General features: G+C 36.2%; 3 protein-coding genes across 3 annotated transcripts in view; 2 read left to right on the top strand and 1 right to left on the bottom strand.

The window, feature by feature from the left end:
* Nucleotides 1–6,122, top strand: part of LOC115411066 (phosphate-regulating neutral endopeptidase PHEX-like) — a 68,140-nt gene extending 62,018 nt beyond the window's left edge. Inside the window, exons 19-20 of the mRNA XM_030123007.1 lie at nucleotides 5,163–5,239; nucleotides 5,313–6,122. Coding sequence (XP_029978867.1) covers nucleotides 5,163–5,239; nucleotides 5,313–5,415 — 180 coding nt within the window. The 3' untranslated portion in view covers nucleotides 5,416–6,122. The remainder of the gene's footprint in view (nucleotides 1–5,162; nucleotides 5,240–5,312) is intronic.
* ptchd1 (patched domain containing 1) overlaps nucleotides 1–14,058 on the top strand; it is a 150,105-nt gene that overhangs the window by 58,960 nt on the left and 77,087 nt on the right. The gene's annotated exons all lie outside the window — the stretch shown is intronic.
* On the bottom strand, nucleotides 21–2,909 carry LOC115411253 (nuclear factor 7, ovary-like). Its single transcript, XM_030123303.1, has 2 exons — nucleotides 2,781–2,909; nucleotides 21–1,885 (listed from the first exon to the last, which is right to left on the bottom strand). Exon 2 carries the CDS (start codon nucleotides 1,881–1,883, stop codon nucleotides 243–245), a length of 1,641 nt encoding a protein of 546 aa, XP_029979163.1. The 5' UTR covers nucleotides 1,884–1,885; nucleotides 2,781–2,909; the 3' UTR covers nucleotides 21–242.

Here is a 14,058-nt window from a genome sequence, read left to right as displayed (position 1 = left end):
CACAAAATGAAAACACATTCACAATCCCAACATTTTTATTAAAGATAACATTAAACCACCATCGTTATCATTGAATTAAATCACAGTGCATCAGAATCTGTCAAACCAGGATCATTATCACCACAAATGTTTGTATTTCAGTGCATTTGGATAAAGATTAATACACATTCAAACAGTTTACATTATCACTAAGTTTAGTGACTCCAGTAAATCAGAGAAAATCTGTACATTTGATGAGTTTCTTACTCAGTGTTGACAGGAGTGATGATCAGAGGAGCAGAGTTTTTACCTCCATCTTCATTACATGGACTGAAGAATGGGAGGAGTTTATCATTGAAGCGGCAGCCAATGAAGGAGTAGATGAGAACTGAAGAATCTACATCATAAAAGGAGACCAGACCCTCCTCATAATCCACAAACACCCCCACCTTCTGAGGACCAGACTTCAGAGACAAAAGGACAGGAGGATCAGACCAAACATGGTACTCATTTCCATTTCTCAAACAGATGGTCCAGTATCCGTTCTGAGGACTCAGTAGGATCTGTCCTTTCCTGTTGATGGACTCTCTGGCCACTCCTAAATCCCATTTAGTCTTTCCTTTGACCTGAACCTCAAAATAAAACTTGCCTGAAGAGAAACTCTGCTTTGCTAAGACGCAAAAACAATAAGAAAATCTCTGTGGTTTGTCTGGAAGGTTCTTCTTTACACCACCATCATGAACCAGTTTCCCATCATCAGACAGGATGAGATCAGGATGTGCTGTATCTGGATCCAGAGTCAGATCCACCACATACTGTTGGACTCTCTTCAGCTCAGCTTTAACCACCTTCTTCTTCTCTTCTGTCAGTTCGTCCTTCAGCTCAGACACAGCTCTCTCCACAGTCCCCTCATATGATGGTGGACAGACGCTCACCTTTGTCCAGGTCTTCATGGATGGAGCAGCTTTGACACATGTGAACCTCTGGACAAAGTGGAGGTGGTCTTCAGAGCCTGAGAGCTGATTCACCTCAGTGCTTCTCTTCTTCAGCTCACAGATCTCCTGTTCCAGCTGTTTGATGAAGTCTTCAGCCTGTTTCTCGGTGGTCCTCTGCTTTTCTTGGATCTTCCCTTTGAACTGGTCCAGACTTCTCTGAACAGACTTCATCAGAGCAGTGAAGACCTCAACACCTTCTGCTGTCTCTCTGTCTGCAGCATTCTTACTGAGCTTCACTGACCCTTTGATCTCCTGGATCTTCAGTTGTCTCTCCTGGATCATCTGCTGAATTTCAGCCTCTGTCTTCTTCAGCTCTGCCTTCCGTTCTTCATATTCATCTTTGAGAGGAACAAACTCATGGTTCTTGTGGTCTACAACAGGACAGAGCACACAGATACATGTGTGGTCGGTTTTACAAAACAGCTCCAGAGGTTTGTCGTGTTTCATACACATCCTATCTTCCAGGTTCTCCACAGGGTGGATCAGCTGATGTCTTTTCAGTCCTGAAAGTGTCCGATGAGGTTCCAGATGAGTCTGACAGTAGGAGGTCAGACACACCAGGCAGGACTTCAGGGCCTTCAGTTTGGGTCCAGTGCAGACGTCACAGGGAACTTCTCCTGGTTTGGCAGCTTGTTGGTCTGAGCTGGAGATGTTTGGTTCATGTTGAGCTTCATGTCTGGACTGAGCCACCATCTCTGAGATCAAAGTGTTGACGTACAACTCAGGTCTTGGGTAAAAAGCTTTTTTACATAAAGGACACTGGTAGTTGTCATTATTATCCCAGTGTTTAGTGATGCAGGATTTGCAGAAGTTGTGTCCACATGGTATTGTGACTGGATCAGTGAAGACATCCAGACAGATGGAACACAGGAACTGATCTTCAGATCGGACATGACCGGCAGCAGCCATATCTATGGACCAAAAGTACATACAGACCACTGAAATATTTTTGAAGGTGCTGTATGTAATAATTATGTTCCCAGTAATCATAAAATGGCTCTGAATGTCACCAGACATTAAAGAATCATGTTCATTTCAAATACTGATATTACTGACAGTAGTAGTCCAGCCAGAATATTCACATTTGGAAAGCTAAGTGTCAGCCCACAAGTAATGTTTATGTTGTCATTTTGTGTTTTGGTCTGATTCTCTGCCCATCACCTATCTCCCACTCACAAAGTCAGTAGTGTTTGGTCATCCAGGTTTCCAGTTCCCACTGAGCTGCAGCTGGAACATTTTTGATCACAAATGTCTGACTATACTAAACCTAAAAGGCCTTTATGGGTACTTGACATTCTACTCATTGTGTTCTGTTTTATGTGCAGGAGTTCAAGGGGGCGTTTATGTTAATGTTTATTTACATTAATATGTCTTTATTACAATGTTTTTCGGCCATTTTATGTTTATTTGTACTTTAATTTACGTGACACCATTAGTCAAACCTGTTCCTGACCGGTTTGTTGGTGTCAAGCTTTCGTTCGTGTCGTATTAAAGAAACCTTAGCTCTTTCAAAGTAAAAGCATTTCCTACGCACCTTGAAATTCACAACACCAATATCCTTCCTTCAGAGTACAGGTGCAAAAACACTGCCTTTACTCAGTCGAAACCACCTCAGGGATCACATCAACCCCCACTTTAGGATCCCCTGACATAGAATATATGTAAATACTGTTGGTTTATCCATGCAGTTCAGTCATATGAACCATTTCAGGAGAGTTGGTGTGAAATGAAAAGAGTGACTGTATATGTGTGTGTTTGGAGTTGAATTGTGGTGTTGAAGCTGTAAATCAGTTCAGTTGTACTCACCGCTGTTTGTCAGAGACTCAGCTGAGACTTGAAACAGATCAGATGAGGTTGGTTTAAGGTTTGTTCGACGGTTACAGAGACACGTCTGCAGTTCTGCTCACACGGTGAAGAACTTTCACTTTCATTTCTAGTGAATGATCGTTGTTCTGGGGAATGTGGCTCCACCTCTGAGCAGGGCCGTGCAATGGATTATAGAGGGGCGGGGCTCAGAGTCAGAAAAAGGCAGCATGTGTGCACCAAATTATTTTCAGGCCTTAACAACACAATATGTGGCTTAATGAAAAAATGATTTAAGTAGCCATAGATAGCTAATAACATATCTGTGTGTCCTGTGTAGCTGTGAATGATATGAAATTGCTGTTTCTTTTATGTCAACAAATTATTGTCAAAAACCTACACCCAGCTGCTTCATGGTGCTCCTTCTCCTTCCTTTTCTGTGTTGTTTCTTTTTTTTGGCATTGTGCTGCAGGCATAATTAACATGAATCCAGTTTAATTACAGATGGTAATATTTCAAACTCATTTAACTACATCTTATATCCCCATAATGCTGGAATAACTGACTATATTATTAATTAACCATTCATTCTATTATTATTATTATTATTATTATTATTATTATTATTATTATCTAGTGATGTCCTGATGTACCCGATGATGACCTCAGATAAATGCAAAAAAATACAGAGAACTAGTAAAGCACTCGGAGAGCGCAGACCTCCGCCAAGGCAGTTCAGTCCCCACCCCCACCAGTCACCACCCAAATTTAATCATTTGTTCCTTATGTATGTCCAGTATCAACATTTCCTGAAAAATTCATCAAAATCTGACCATAACTTTTTGAGTTATCTTGCCAACAAACAGACAAACCCCAATGAAAACTTAAAAAAACATACCTTTAGCAGTTGGATTCACTTTGATATCATGATTAGTTCAGAATTTGTTAACAAAAATCATTTTTTCTGAAATGACGGTTTTCTCCTGGATCTACCTCCATAGTTGTTGAAAACAAATCCGTTGGCACACTTCAGATTTCACACCGTAATGGCTATATTTTGGGGATTTTTGCATGTCAATACCATAATTTGTTCCCTTGTTAGGATGAAAATTCCAAAACTCCACGATTTTTTTTCCTGTTCTGGATCATGGTATCCAGAATTTTGTGAGAATCCAGATCAATCTTCAATATCTTGTAGAACCTGTTGGGAATTTATTTAGGTTTTTTTTTTTTTTTTTTTTTTTTTTTTTTTACCAAGCACTCTGACCATTCATTGTGGAGTTACACATACATATGATGAAAATATCCCTATCTCCCAATGATAAAGAATCCTTTTAAAAATTCCTGGATCCAGACAGTGATCCGGATCATTCCCAAAATCTAATCATTTGTTACTCGTCCCATTTCGGACATTTCCTGAAAATTTCATCAAACTCTGTCCACAACTTTTACAGTTATGTTGCTAACAAACAAACAAACAAACAAACAAACAAACCCTGGCAAAAACATAACCTCCTTGGTGGAGGTAAAAATTCATTCGGGAACTGCCACAAAAGTAGCACTGAGTCTTTATAGGTTAATAACACTGGGTTACAAAAAAATGTTTTTTGCAAGTTGTCTAGGTTTTTTCAACTGAATTCGGACCATTTTGCACCGCTAAATCCAAAAATGACATCTGTTTTTCTCAGTCAGGTCAGGTTTTTTTGCTAATTTGATTTTGAAAAATTTGATCTTCTCACAAAATTGATTTCATTTTTGTGACTTTATCAGTTGATTTTTTATATAGTTCTCACCCAAAATAGGTTTTAAGAGAAAAAAAAATCATTTTCTAACAGGATTCCTGTTAGGTACAATGGTGTATTCACCGCAGATGTAGCAGAATACATCAGGCTTATTTTTGCAAGATCTTCTAGTCGAAGCCATTTCATTCACCTGTAATATTAAAAAAACCATTAATCATAAATTGGCAAAAGTAAAATCTTCAGAACTCATTTATTGCAAGAAATATGAAAGAATTTTGTATCATATGATGTGAAAATGCCCATAAATGTAAGCAAAAATGTTAAAAAGCCAATATGTAGCATAGTTCAGAAAGTTGACCTGATTGAGCAAAATTAATGTGATTTTTGGATTCAGCACACCAAAATGATCCTAAATCAGCTCAAAAAAATTAAACAATAAATTTGTTGTTGACTAGTGTTATTTATTCTGATCTTTGTGCACAAATTGAGATTGCACATAAAAACATCCAGACTGTTTTTTTTTGTTGTTTTTTTTATCTTCGCCACAGAAAACACAGCTCCATAGGGAAAGTAGGAAAACAGATCCATAGACTCATATGGCTAACGCAGTAAAAGCATCCATCATGTGTTGTGTTTTCCGCAGGTGAGATGTAACGCATACAGAACAGAAGCAGCGAGGGAACAGATCCAAAGCGGCGCGCACAGTCCGCCAAAATACAGGTAAGCCTCCACGCATCACGACACTAACATCCTTTTTAGGACCAGACCTTTAACCAGAGCTGTTGTTTTGCAGAGTCATCGGAGCCATGAGTAACTACGAAGAGTTCAGCAAAGCCTTCAGCTGCCCCGAGGCGTCGGTTATGAACCGAGGCGCAAAGTCCTGCCGGGTGTGGTGACCTTTGACCTCAGCTTGGCCCCGAACCAGGCCAGAGCTAACGGCGGGACGCTACAGTTAGCCTGCACAGGTTTCCAGACATGAGAACAGCTGGTAAATGAAGACCAGCTCTTCTCACAGTAGCATTTACACCCTAACAGACACACGTTGGGGTACGAAGTGAGATTTTACCGACTGAAGCCATTTTTAATAATCTGCTGTTGTTGTATTTTGTTACTGCAGCAGTGGAAATGTTATTTTTAAAGGGGTCATATTTTGCTAAACCCACTAATATTAGTCTTTGGTTCATTTATTTGTGTATTTGGACCCTAATAGTTCATAAAGTTTGAATTTGAACCCTCCAGGTGCTGCAAAACTATTTTTATATTAATTTTGGCAATAATCAAGTGGATTTCTACAACCTGATTCAATTCCTTCTTAATTTGCTACGTTTTATAACTAATTATGTCAAAACATTTGCACATATACTGTTCAAGACTTCCAACGAAAATTTCTCCGAGTACGACATAATTGTTTGTCAGCAGCAACGGTTGTAGTAAAAACTGAAAATATGTCCAAACTTCAATCCAATTACCTTAAATATTCAGTCGTTGGTTGAACAGGACAGAGCAGCACAGCCAACTAACTACCTGGAGGGGGCGGGACTTCAAGTGGCTCATTTGGATTTAAAGGGCCAGCGCTCAAAACAACCTTTCTGGTGTCATTATTCAGAAATAGGGTTGAAAATGGACCTGTGGAGTTGAATTAATGGAGAATTCAGACCCAAGCAGAGCATTTACAGTTTATGTAGACCACAGGGAAATGTTTTAAAATGCGTGAGTCCATTTAAAAAAGCAAAATATCACTCCTTTAAAGCATATGTAGTCAAGTTACTGTGTAAATTATAATGATGAAATCAGGACCAGTTTATGGTTTATCGATCTTTTGCTTTTGTTTTTTTAGTTGTTGGATGGTTGTTCTTCTTAAAAGGCGGTATTTGTAAAAAACTGCTCCTTTTTAAAGACCTATATATATATGTACTGTAAGTGTAACTAAATAGAGCTGGAACCTTTCGTATAAAAACAAAATGTCTATATAGTGACCAGAATATTATTTTTACAGGGACATACTGTATATTCTAGATATTAGAGTAACTGCGGGAAGAGGAAATATACTGTTTTTCTCCTCTGTTAAGATGATCTTGACACCTTATTTTTCTAAAATAACAATGTAGAATAAGTAAAATAATGAATACTTAGGTTACACGTCTCTGTCAGCTTGTTATGTTTTGTATAATGAATGTTTGTGTGTCTATATGTGAGCTCCAAATCGTTCTTTTTACGTCTCGGTCTTTGTTTCTGTTCCTCTTTATGTCTGAGTCTTGTGTCAGACGTTTATTTTCATCCTGCTGCTGTTCAGCCCGAGGCAAATGAACTCTCAGAATTACAAGCACTCAGAAAACAAGATGCACTCCCCACGTTTATCCTTGTGTTACTGAGGTGCACTCACATATCGGTTTCTGGAAATATGTGCTGTTACTTAAAGGGAATAGTTTATAACGCAGTACCCAAAAAATTGGACAGAAAATCGTTGAAAATGAAAAATCAATAACAGACATGATGGAATGAGGAAGGATTTGTTTTATAGATTCAGTAATTGCAAAGAAATCTCACACTTAGAGGCACATTTAGATTATTAAAAGCACTCCTTGTATGTTATGCAGTCGTGGAAAAAATTATTAGACCATCAAACGTCATCAAAAACAATGGTTATGCAATCCAGTACTAATTCCTGTGTGTATGATGTGACTAAAACAGACAGAAAAGAAAACATGGAATGCCTCAAAGCACTGTTTTTGTCAGTACAATGCCATGGATATTGACGTAAGAACTGAAGTGATTTTGGTTATTATCAAGAAAACATGGAAAATGGATAGATATCAGCTCTGAAATTAAACTCTTATGAGCTATTTTTGTTGTTATCATTATATTTGTCCAAACAAATGTACCTTTCGTTGTACCAGGCATTAAAATGAACAAGAAATTGAAAGAAACAAGGGTGGTCTATTTTTGTGATCTTTTATGATCTACACCAGGGGTGTCAAACTCATTTTAGTTCAGGGGCCACATTCAGCCTAATATGATCTAAAGTGGGTGGGACCAGTAAAATAATAAAAAAAAAATAAAAAAAAAAGCAAAATATCACTCCTTCAACCCTGCGGTATCCCGTCCACCAAGGCCCTCACTAAGCACCAAGTGTGCGTTTTGGCACACTTGTGGAGTAATGTCAAAAAAATTTTCATACAGTTTGTTTTTAATTCTTTTACACTTTTTTCTATTTCATCAACTTGAGCCGTAAATAAAAATACCAAATACTCAATAATTGTCACATTTTTTAACCCTTTAAATGCCGTGTTTGTAATGTAAACAAACCATTTTTTTATGCAAAAAACACAAAAAATTATTTTTTTTCAATATACTACATAAAAAGTGGATCACATATTATTTGATTTTTTCATCCTGGCATATGTCAATGATTAACTCCAACATTGGTTAATTTGCATAATTATTTTTGGCGCTAGGTCAAATGTTCAAAAATACTAGCATCTGTCACCAAGTGTGCGAAAATGCACACCTATAAATCAAACTATTAAATATTATATATTGATTTATTTTTCTGCTCTAATTTGATTTTATTTTTGTAAATCAAGGTCAGCCCTAATCATACATAACAAATGGAAGAAATAGTGCGTTTTAGGCACACTTGGGAGACAGATGCTAGTCTTGTAATTTTTTTTGTTTACGATGTGCAAATTTTAGTCGGTGGCCAGAATTTTAAAGATCATGCAAAAATGAGCAACTTTTGAATTCTAACTTTATTTAAATTGGGAAAAATAATATGAAGTTTTTTAAAATGAAGTGCAAAATGTGTCTAAAAGGCGCATCGGGATACCGGAGGGTTAACATTATTTATGTGTTTTCCATTGTGGTTTGTTCATTGTGCTGCTGTCTTCTTCTAATAAAACTCTAAAACACGACGCCGCGCCTTCACCTCTTCACTCGTCTGTGATGGATAAGATGATCCACTAAATGTGAACGCGTGAAAAGAGATGGAAAAGTGTAACGCGGTGACAGAGCGGATGGAAAATGGGGGTCGCTGATGGATGGAGCGCGAAAGACACGAAGAGATTGGAATTGCATCTGAACACGTCTGTTTATCGATTTTCCTTCGCACCTGCCATTTACACCCAAACACGTAACATATCTCGATTATTTATGCCAGCGGTTACCATGGCAACCTCTGTCCATAATCTTATAACGGGACATGCTTGAACTTGACTTGACACTGTGTATGTGTCTTTCAGCTCGTGTTGTCGTGCCAAGCGGGGGTCCGCATTAATGACTTGTATCTGTGGCAACACCCGCAGCAGTTTCATCAATACACACCAATTAGAAACCAGCTCAACACAGTGTAGTGTGTATGTGTAAAAGGGAGGAGGGGGGTGGGGGGGTGTTATTACAAGACAAAACAGAGTCAGATGAGATGGATGATAATGTGCAGGGATCTTCTTTTACTCGATGTGTACACAGCATTATGCATCACCCCCCTGGCAGCCATTCTTACTCAAACATCGATTATCAGTGGCAGCGTTAGACACTGATGTGCGCAAAAAAAAATAGATTAAACGACTTTTTTTTTTTCTTCTTCCTCGGCTTCCCTTAATGCCATTTCCTGCTACATACGTTTGCAGCTGTGAAGCAGAGGTCCTGCAGTCATCCCCACTAATCAGGCACTAACAAGAGAATCAGCTCCTGCTCTGTGTTGTTCTGCAGCAGTTAATAATGAGCCTGACTTTGTGCCATTACATCACTGACCTCTGTTAAATCTGCCTGAGTGGACAGTGTAAAAATGACATCCAGGGGTGATTAAACCGCTGATTTGCCACCGGGTTTCGGTCCCTGTTAAAACAAATGCACACCAGTCTGCACATATTAGTAAATCAAATCAATTAGGGGGGAAAGATCAAACCAGAAATGAGGAAATAAAATGTGCGGTTTGTAGTGTCGGGTGGCCAGTCTTTGGTCTGCTGTTTTTGTCATAAAATGTGATCATAATGTGATAGCGATAGCGATATTCAACCTCAGCTACAGTCAACCTGTTGCTATTTCCAATAAACCAATATTATCTGTCATTTTTTCCAGTTGAAAACCAAGTATTTACATGTTAACGCCTCAAAAATTGCTTTTACATTAATCAGAAAGACACACTTTAGAGACAAAAACAGGTTTCTTGCACAAAAAAAAGGAGGAACAGTATTGAAAACATCATTCTGTAATATTAAATATTGATGCATGCAATTTGTCGTATCTGGAAGGAAGGATAGTTGTATTTTATCCTCTTTTTTTCTTGGCAAAAGTATGTCAAATACTTATTTTTGATTATGCAACCTCAGCTACAGTCAACCTGTTGCTGTTTCCTATAAAGCAATATTATCTGTCCTTGTTTTTTCCAGTTGAAAACCAAGTATTTACATGTTAACGCCTCAAAAATTGCTTTTACATTAATCAGAAAAACACACTTTAGAGAAAAAAACAGGTTTGTTGCACAAAAAAAGGAGGAACAGTATTGAAAAGACCATTCTGTAATATTAAATGTTGATGCATGCAATTTGTAATATCTGGAAGGAAGGATAGTTGTATTTTATGTTCTTTTTTTTTAGGCAAAAGTATGTCAAATACTTACTTTTGATTATGCAACCTCAGCTACAGTCAACCTGTTGCTATTTCCTATAAACCAATATTATCTGTGCTTATTTTTTCCTATTGAAATCCAAGTATTTACATGTTAACGCCTCAAAAATTAATCCAAAAGACACACTTTAGAGACAAAAACATGTTTGTTGCAAAAAATTAGAAAACTAATGCAGTATGAACAGTACTGAAAACACCATTCTGTAATATTAAATACTGATGCATGCAATTTGTCATATCTGGAAGGCAGGATAGTTGTATTTTATGTCCTTAGATGTGTTATTTTCTTAAGGAAAGTATGTCAAATACTCATTGTTTGTTTATAAATGACATCCAGGGGTGATTAAACCACTGATTTGCCACCGGGTTTCGGTCCCTGTTAAAACAAATGCACACCAGTCTGCACATATTAGTAAATCAAATCAATTAGGGGGGAAAGATCAAACCAGAAATGAGGAAATAAAATGTGTAGTTTGTAGTGTCGGGTGGCCAGTCTTTGGTCTGCTGTTTTTGTCATAAAATGTGATCATAATGTGATAGCGATAGTGATATTCAACCTCAGCTACAGTCAACCTGTTGCTATTTCCTATAAACCAATGTTATCTGTCATTTTTTCCAGTTGAAAACCAAGTATTTACATGTTAACACCTCAAAAATTAATCAGAAAGACACACATTAGAGACAAAACCATGTTCGTTGCAAAAAAAAAAAGTAAAACTAATGCAGTATGAACAGTATTGAAAACACCATTCTGTAATATTAAATATTGATGCATGCAGTTTGTAATATCTGGAAGGCAGAATAGCTGTATTTTATGTCCTTTTAATGTGTTATTTTCTTGGCAAAATTACGTCAATCTACTCATTTTTAATTGGATACATATGATACAACCTCAGCTACAGTCAACCTGTTGCTATTTCCTATCTGTCCTTTTTTTTTTTCCAGTTGAAAATTAAGTATTTACATGTTAACACCACGAAAATTGCTTTTACATTAATCAGAAAGACACACTTTAGAGACAAAAACAGGTTTGTTGCACAAAAAAAAGGAGGAACAGTATTGAAAAGACCATTCTGTAATATTAAATATTGATGCATGTGATTTGTAATATCTGGAAGGAAGGATAGTTGTATTTTATGTCCTTTTTTTCTTGACAAAAGTATGTCAAATACTCATTTTTGATTATGCAACCTCAGCTACAGTCAGCCTGTTGCTATTTCCTATAAACCAATATTATCTGTGCTTATTTTTTCCAGTTGAAAACCAAGTATTTACATGTTAACGCCTCAAAAATTGTTTTTACATTAATCAGAAAGACACACATTTGAGACAAAAACATGTTCGTTGCAAAAAACAGTAAAACTAATGCAGTATGAACAGTACTGAAAACACCATTCTGTAATATTAAATACTGATGCATGCAATTTGTCATATCTGGAAGGCAGGATAGCTGTATTTTATGTCCTTAGATGTGTTATTTTCTTAAGGAAAGTATGTCAAATACTCATTGTTTGTTTATAAATGACATCCAGGGGTGATTAAACCGCTGATTTGCCACCGGGTTTCGGTCCCTGTTAAAACAAATGCACACCAGTCTGCACATATTAGTAAATCAAATCAATTAGGGGCGAAAGATCAAACCAGAAATGAGGAAATAAAATGTGCGGTTTGTAGTGTCGGGTGGCCAGTCTTTGGTCTGCGGTTTTTGTCATAAAATGTGATCATAATGTGATAGCGATAGCGATATTCAACCTCAGCTACAGTCAACCTGTTGCTATTTCCTATAAACCAATGTTATCTGTCATTTTTTCCAGTTGAAAACCAAGTATTTACATGTTACCGCCTCAAAAATTGCTTTTACATTAATCAGAAAGACACACTTTAGAGACAAAAACAGGTTTCTTGCACAAAAAAAAGGAGGAACAGTATTGAAAACATCATTCTGTAATATTAAATATTGATGCATGCAATTTGTCGTATCTGGAAGGAAGGATAGTTGTATTTTATCTCCTTTTTTCTTGGCAAAAGTAGGTCAAATACTTATTTTTGATTATGCAACCTCAGCTACAGTCAACCTGTTGCTGTTTCCTATAAAGCAATATTATCTGTCCTTATTTTTTCCACTTGAAAACCAAGTATTTACATGTTAACACCTCAAAAATTGCTTTTACATTAATCAGAAAAACACACTTTAGAGAAAAAAACAGGTTTGTTGCACAAAAAAAGGAGGAACAGTATTGAAAAGACCATTCTGTAATATTAAATATTGATGCATGCAATTTGTAATATCTGGAAGGAAGGATAGTTGTATTTTTATGTCCTTTTTTTCTTGGCAAAAGTATGTCAAATACTTACTTTTGATTATGCAACCTCAGCTACAGTCAACCTGTTGCTATTTCCTATAAACCAATATTATCTGTGCTTATTTTTTCCTATTGAAATCCAAGTATTTACATGTTAACGCCTCAAAAATTAATCCAAAAGACACACTTTAGAGACAAAAACATGTTTGTTGCAAAAAATTAGAAAACTAATGCAGTATGAACAGTACTGAAAACACCATTCTGTAATATTAAATACTGATGCATGTAATTTGTCATATCTGGAAGGCAGAATAGTTGTATTTTATGTCCTTAGATGTGTTATTTTCTTAAGGAAAGTATGTCAAATACTCATTGTTTGTGTATAAATGACATCCAGGGGTGATTAAACCGCTGATTTGCCACCGGGTTTCGGTCCCTGTTAAAACAAATGCACACCAGTCTGCACATATTAGTAAATCAAATCAATTAGGGGGGAAAGATCAAACCAGAAATGAGGAAATAAAATGTGCAGTTTGTAGTGTCAGGTGGCCAGTCTTTGGTCTGCTGTTTTTGTCATAAAATGTGATCATAATGTGATAGCGATAGCGATATTCAACCTCAGCTACAGTCAACCTGTTGCTATTTCCTATAAACCAATGTTATCTGTCATTTTTTCCTGCTGAAAACCAAGTATTTACATGTTAACGCCTCAAAAATTGCTTTTACATTAATCAGAAAGACACACTTTAGAGACAAAAACATGTTTGTTGCACAAAAAAAAGGAGGAACAGTATTGAAAAGACCATTCTGTAATATTAAATATTGATGCATGCAATTTGTCGTATCTGGAAGGAAGGATAGTTGTATTTTATGTCCTTTTTTTCTTAACAAAAGTATGTCAAATACTCATTTTTGATTATACAACTTCAGCTACAGTCAACCTGTTGCTATTTGCTATAAACCAATATTATCTGTGCTTATTTTTTCCAGTTGAAAACCAAGTATTTACATGTTAACGCCTGAAAAATTAATCAGAAAGACACACATTGGAGACAAAAACATGTTTAGGCATGAAAAAAACAATGTGATTGAATTTTTTTATGAATCTATTTTTCATGGAGTTACAAAAATGTCCACTCAGCTGGACACTATGCGTTAAATTTTTGAAGCAAAGACATATATTTAAAACCCATCATCATAGAGTGATATACTTTGTGAAAACTATTTAATAAAAACATTTTTAATGTGGCTAATCTGATGTTTTCTCACATTTTATCATACTCTAATACTAGTTTTTACTCATTTCATGGAGATAATACATTAACCCTTTCATGCACGAACTATGAGAACCTTAATCAAAAATTTTTCCTGAGTGTTTTTATTCCTCTTTAGGCATGAAAAAAACAATGTGATTGAAAATTTTCTTCTGAAAAATAAATTTTAAAAAATTAATTAAATAAAAATAACTTTAAAATTTTTTTTAAATACATTTTAAAAAAAGTAATAATGACAAAAAAAAATTTCATGAAGTTGCAAAAATATCCACTCAGCTGGACACCACACGTTTAATTTTTGACGCACAGAAACATGTATTTACTGATAAATTGTATG

The sequence above is a fragment of the Sphaeramia orbicularis genome, chromosome 20, assembly GCF_902148855.1.
Source record: "Sphaeramia orbicularis chromosome 20, fSphaOr1.1, whole genome shotgun sequence".
In the NCBI taxonomy this organism is placed as follows: domain Eukaryota; kingdom Metazoa; phylum Chordata; class Actinopteri; order Kurtiformes; family Apogonidae; genus Sphaeramia; species Sphaeramia orbicularis.
The sequence above is the reverse complement of the archived record's forward strand: the minus strand, read 5'-3'. Positions and strand labels throughout refer to the sequence as shown.